This window comes from Acanthaster planci, linkage group LG14 (genome assembly GCF_054643075.1).
Source record: "Acanthaster planci isolate LZ-2023a linkage group LG14, COTS_SCS, whole genome shotgun sequence".
Taxonomy (NCBI): Eukaryota; Metazoa; Echinodermata; class Asteroidea; order Valvatida; family Acanthasteridae; genus Acanthaster; species Acanthaster planci.
Genome location: NC_141790.1, coordinates 14,807,474 through 14,813,554, shown reverse-complemented (window position 1 = coordinate 14,813,554; position 6,081 = coordinate 14,807,474). Strand labels below are relative to the sequence as shown.

General features: G+C 40.9%; 1 protein-coding gene across 6 annotated transcripts; it reads left to right on the top strand.

Annotated features, from left to right (window-relative positions):
• The first annotated feature begins 1,746 nt into the window (after nt 1-1,746).
• On the top strand, nt 1,747-5,945 carry LOC110977929 (testis-specific serine/threonine-protein kinase 6-like). Of its 6 annotated transcripts, none has more exons than XM_087145855.1 (2): nt 1,747-2,463; nt 3,063-5,945. In XM_087145855.1, the coding sequence occupies exon 2, from the start codon at nt 3,073-3,075 to the stop codon at nt 3,904-3,906; it is 834 nt and encodes a 277-aa protein (XP_087001981.1). In that variant the 5' UTR covers nt 1,747-2,463; nt 3,063-3,072; the 3' UTR covers nt 3,907-5,945. The 6 variants fall into 6 exon arrangements, with proteins under 6 accessions (XP_087001981.1, XP_087001984.1, XP_022088157.2 ...); XM_087145858.1 differs by having other exon boundaries at nt 1,747-2,499; XM_022232465.2 differs by having other exon boundaries at nt 1,756-2,499; nt 3,031-5,945.
• Nucleotides 5,946-6,081: the final 136 nt, after the last annotated feature.

Sequence of the window (6,081 nt, the reverse complement as noted above, 5' to 3'; positions counted from 1 at the left end):
TTTATTGGATGTGTGCTACTTTTAAATGAATCACAGAAATGTGAAGATGATGATGTTCGGACGTTAGGTCTGTAGAATTTTAATTCTGCATTGTGAACTGGAAACTCGCTTAGACCGCGCTTGGTCCACAAACTTTAGAAGACTGAGGTAAACTGTCGGAAGAGGGCGCTCTTATTTCACTCCTTGCTCCGCGGCCCATGGGGAAATAAATAACAGCCTGGATGGAGTAACCAGGCAGGAATAAAGGCTAGAATTGTGGCTCTGGAGGATTTTTTTTTCTAACGGAAGTAAACTTCTACATATTTTTAAAAAGGGGATGTCTCCACGAGGCACCGAGACTAGTCTCCTCTCGAGAAAAAAAGGAAAGTACAGGATGTCTGTGCCCTGAACATAGAGCTATATATAGCTCTATGGCTCTAAGCCTATTGTGTAAAAGAAAATATTACCGCCTAGTGCGCGGTAATGGACACTAATTAAAAGTGGTCAAGCCATTGACTGGGTGAGAATGGAATGAGGTGGTCGAAACATGTACACGTATTTGTAGTTTTATTCGAGTGATCATCAACAAAACGAGGGCTGCATACGTTAGTTGTCATTGAGAATCCGCTTGTATTATTTACTTGTGTTCATTGATGAGTCAGATTACAGCAACATGACCCTGCTGTTGTTATTGTACGAATTTTGACCCATGCTGAAATATAAAACTCAGTGTTTCTGTAAGTTCTTTGTTTGGTCATGTAATTATTGAAAGCTGTCATGTACGGTGAGTTTTGTTTTCGTCGGATGGCGTTTGCAAACTTTGCCTATTGATGCGGTTAAGCATTTGCCCTTGGAGAAAATCGTTCCGCCAAAAGTGCAAATGTTGCCAGAGGATACTGTCGTGCAGACTTCAGTTGTTGATGCTTTCTGAAGCACAACACACTGTAAACATAAAGCGAGGAGGCCAAACTGGGAGCAAATAGAGAGCGAGGTACGCTTACATCGCCGTCTATTTGACTTTCTTTTGTCACCACGCCAGCGCATTTGCAGTTTGCCTTAAGTTGCGTCTTGGAAGACGAATTTTTAGACAGTGATGAGCTGCCGCTTCACGTTGAAGGAGAATGTGCTTTCGTTACAAATGCAGATGCTCCGTAGACCTTCATAGATTGGTCGTAATTAATGTACCTTGAGTGCTAGAACTACTGTTTGCTAGCGAACTGGCATCAGCCCCGGTCTCAGTTATCGCCTGGAGAGATAACTGGCGGTAATTACCGTCGTGTTAACAGTGCTTGGGACTGATCCGGGAGAGAATCAACAAAAGCTGTCTGACAAGTTTTAAGATAGCAGTGGCATGCCATTTTGACCTGAAACAACTCCGTGTGTCGGCCTTAAATCAGTGGATGAGTGATGAAAGGGCACGGGAAAAGAAGTACTCCGACAGGCGATGAACGGGGCTAGGAAGTTTCAGTCGTTGCTCTCGATGCAGCATGTTTTGTTTTTTTTCCATACAGCAGAAGTTCAGTTGCTACCAACCTGTACACATTTCCGTTTTCCGTGAGATTTTGCGGTTGTGACATCGAAGTTTACCGATCCGGGACTAATAAACTTTCTACTGTTTATTTTGTTTAACCTGTCCGCATAGGCCTACATGCAAACTTGAAAGTGTCATGGATGGCGGTTTTCAAGGCCTTCTGGAAAACAAGTTCTGTTTTTGTTTGTAGACCAAGACAACCTGCATGATGAAGCAGCAACATCCCTAACCGGAAGAAAGGGATATTGCCTTTTCTGTGCATATCCTGCGACGTTTGTTTCACCGCATGAAAACTGTAATGGCATTCTAGTGAGGATGTTCATTAGCCTCCTGTGAAAAATACGCAGTGTGTGTGTCATTCGCCTTTGACAGAAACCCTACAGCTGTTCATCGAGCTGTGGAGACAGAAGAAATTCATAAATTACTTCAACGATGGTTCATGTCAGCTAATTAGCATAATGCTTCCTCATTCGAAGCTTTTATGGTGCTGAATGGTACTTGTAACCTCTTCACGTCAGTTTAGAATTTGTATTTTGGCCATATGCCGCTCTATGCCTGATTATAACGCCTGCCCGGAGTGCATGCATGCCCTCGACCGCCATTTCCGTGCTAGGCAAGGTGACGTCAGCTCTTGTACCGGCCAATGGGTTCCTCTTGAACTTCAGACAGTGCGCTTCAGAACAAACTGTTTCATCTGCCGATTTGCAACAACCGTAAATCTTCTATTTTTGAGATTTGGAGGATAATTTTGGTTGTTTGATGAAGACATGACTTTCTTTGATTGACGTTCAAAACTGGAACTGTGGCCACGTCAACTGGTACGCATTTTGCGGTTTGCGCCATATCTCTATGGTTTACGCTGTGTTCGTACACGCGCGCGTGATTAAGGTAAACGCCTGTTGTGGACGCTTTACACAAGAAATAATGCCGCAAAGGGAGCCGAAACTTCAAACGTAAGCATCCGATTTGGGAACTTTTGTTAGTTTAAAGTAAGTATTACACCGGTGCAATATTTTAGGAAGATCTGTAAGCTCGTGCACGGGTTTTGAGAGATATGTGATGCGTCTGTACCCACTAGGCGCAACCGAAATAATGCGTGTCCACAACACGAGTTGTCAATCGTTATATTGCTTGTGAAATTGGCAGAGATGAACAGTGATACACATTGCTGAACTGGTGACAATTGGAATGTTGACGGTGATTATTAAGAAGTAATGTTGAAGCTAAAACTTACTGGCAAAATTTGTACGAGAGACCTCGGATTAATCACTGTTGAATGCTTACGCTGTATCGAAATGCGAACAAAATGAATCTGTGATTACTGCTGGAAACTGGATATAATTTGAACTGACTCATTTGTAAAGAGCATAAAATATTCCCTTTTTTACATTTAATTAAGGGAGGGGACATGCGGGTTTGGTAAAACTGTGCAAATGTACCGTGATAAATCAATAGGGCGTTTTGTAAACCGCAAAAGTAAAGTGGATACTTTTGACAGTGTAAGTTGATTTATTTCGCAGGTTTATCTCACATGGTTTATTTACCGGATCAGATTCTGAAGAATGGGACATACAACTTTGAAGGAAGAGTACGAAGTCGACAAAGGGGCTATCATCGGGCGTGGCCGCTTCTCCACCGTCAAACTTGCCTTTTGCAGACGGCATGGACGCCACGTTGCCGCCAAAATCATCCCACTCTCGCGAGAAAACGAAGACGCGTTGTCGATGGCCTCGAGGGAATTCGTCATCATGTCTAGGCTGGTTCATGGAAATATAATAGATGTTTACGACCACTTCGTGGAGGCAGGATCCCTTTGGATAATCATGGAACATGCGCAAAATGGCGATCTAAGAAAGTTCGTGCACCTGCGCAGACGACTCTCGGAGAGATTGGCGCGAAAGTTCTTCGCTCAGATTTTGGACGCCGTGGCGTACATGCACAGCCAAGACATAGTGCACAGGGACATCAAATGCGAGAACATCGTCGTCACGGGAAACGAGGAGGTCGTGAAGATTTGCGACTTTGGATGTGCGGTTTCTCGCACCGAGCACACCGGGTCAGACCCGCCGTCGCAGCACCGGGATGGGTTCTACGGTTCGCCCGCCTACGCCGCTCCGGAAGTCTTGGACCGAGCTGGCGGCGAGTTGAAGCCGGCCGACGTGTGGTCGACTGGCGTGGTGCTGTTCTTCATGGTCTGCGGCTACCTGCCGTTTGGCTGCGATGACGTGGCGAGGATACGGACCAGGATGACCTCCGCACCTCTTCGCTGGCCGAGACCCCTGAGGCAGATCGATAGAACCTGTCGAGATTATGCGGAGTCGATCTTAAAAGTACGACCAGAGAACAGGCCAACCGCTGCAGACGCACTTAGGGCGAAATGGATGGAAAAGAACTGAATTTTAATATAAAGATGCACATTCCTAAATTACAAACACGCATGAGTCCCAAGACATTCATTAGTAATGGCAAAAAAAATTCAAGTTTTCACGTCGGAATGACATTAGTATTGTATGAAGACAAATGATAGTGACAATCTCCTTGACTGTGCGTCTTCCCTTTCTTTCAAAGAAACCCCACAAAACTTGCGTGGCGATTTTGAGTAATCGCCTCCAAATGAGGCTACGTGGGCGAGGCGCTATACAATCTTTGGTTTTATTCACCGATCACCATTTTAATGGAGCAATGGTTTTAATTAATACGTGTACAATCATGCATTTTATAATTTAGAATTTAAAGACGCAATAGTTTGTGAAATAGTGAAATAGTTTGGTGTTTCCAAACACCAGCCATTATAAGCTTAAACAAGAGCAAGAGAAATGTGTTTTAGTCTTGCACCTTTCCATGTGATAGATTTCTGTCTTGGTCCCAAACCCGGCGTTAACAAAATGTTCCACAGACGGGATTGGTATTGGTCTGTTATTATTTTAGAGAACATTTTTATATTTTGCTGGTGATTTCAAAGCTTCAAGGATTTGGTCCTGCACTTTCATTTATTTTGAGAATAATCTGGCATTGTCGAAAACTCAAATCTACAAGGGGTTCGTGTTGCATTTTCATACTCGTCGGAAAGGAGGGGGGTTGCACCCCCCCAAAAAAATGAGAAAAAAATTAAAGAGAAAATTTTTGAAAACGCGGAAGAAATGAAAACAAACTGATATGAAAGGAAACAAAATCACCAATTTGCCTGAAGAAACCTCCAAATTGACTCTCTCCCGCCATTGTTTCCTTGAAATCTTTTAATTAATTTAACAATTTCTTTTTAGCTGATATATCGATAAGTACTTTCCTCCGGAAACGACAAGCTCTCCAAAAAGTGGTGTGCCTTTCCCCCACAGGGATGAAAAGATCCTGGCGACGCCCTGTACCCATGTGCGTTTTTATTACTTCTGGGGGGAAAAATCATTATTTCCGAAAAGATTAAAATTGCCTTGCATTTGTTTCATTTTCAGGAATGTGACATTTTGCCCGAACTTAAAATCTGCAAGGGATTAGTTTGGAATTTTCATACAATTTGAGAAACTGAAAAATAATATCTGTTATTCTTGTAGTTTTATTACCTTTTGGGAAAAATTACTATTGCTGAAAATTTAAATCTGTAAGGGATTTGTCTTGCACTTGTATTAATTTTGAGAAAGTTTTCAGTAAAACAAAATCTGTAAAGGGCTTGGTCTTGTATTTCTGTTTGTGATGAGAAAATTCCACGTTTGCTGAAAAATTAAATTTGCAAGGGGTTAGACTTGCATTGTCATTAATTTTTACAAAATCTGGTTTTACTAAAAAATTCAAATCTACAAGGGGTTAGCCTCACAATCCTATTTATTGAGAAAAATTTCTTAATTTCTTGAAAAACAAAAATTGCAAGGGGTTAATCTTGCATTTTTGTTAAGTTTGAAAAAAAAAATTGTTTCTCAAGAATACAAATCTGCTAGACGTTGGTCTTACATTTTAATCTAGTTTGAGAAAATTTGGGTTTAATGGCAAATTAATACCTGTAAGGGGTTACTCTTGCAGTTTCATTACGTTTGGGGAAAAAATCGCTATTGCTGAAAAATTCAAATCGGGGCTAGTCCTGCCTTTTTATTAATTTTGAGGAAAAAGTTGAATTTTGCTAAAAAACATAAAATCTGTAGGGGCTTGGTCTTGTATTTCGATTTGTGTTGAAAAAAAGTGGGTTTGCTGAAAAATTAAATTTGCAAGGGGTTAGTCTTGCATTTTCATTATTTTTTGAGAAAATCTGGTTTTACTGAAAAATTCAAATCTACAAGGGGTTAGCCTTATATTTCTGTTTATTTAGAGAAATTTCTTGGCTTCTTGAAAAACTAAAATCTGGGTGGGGTAAATCGTGCATTGTGTAGTAATTAAGAGAACATTTTGAGTTTGCTGAAAATTAAATTTGCAAGGGGTTAGTCTTGCATTATATTAAGTTTGAAAACAATTTAATTTTTGCTTAAAAATTATGATCTGCAAGGGGTCAGTCTTGTATTTTTGTTAATTTTGAGAAAAATGTGAATTAAAAAAAAAAATTCAAATATGAAAAAATTAAATTTACAAGGGGTTAGTCTTGCATTTGA

Coding starts and splice junctions, on each gene's coding strand:
- LOC110977929 (XM_087145855.1), top strand. CDS start 3,073: ATGGGACATACAACTTTGAAGGAAGAGTACGAAGTCGACAAAGGGGCT.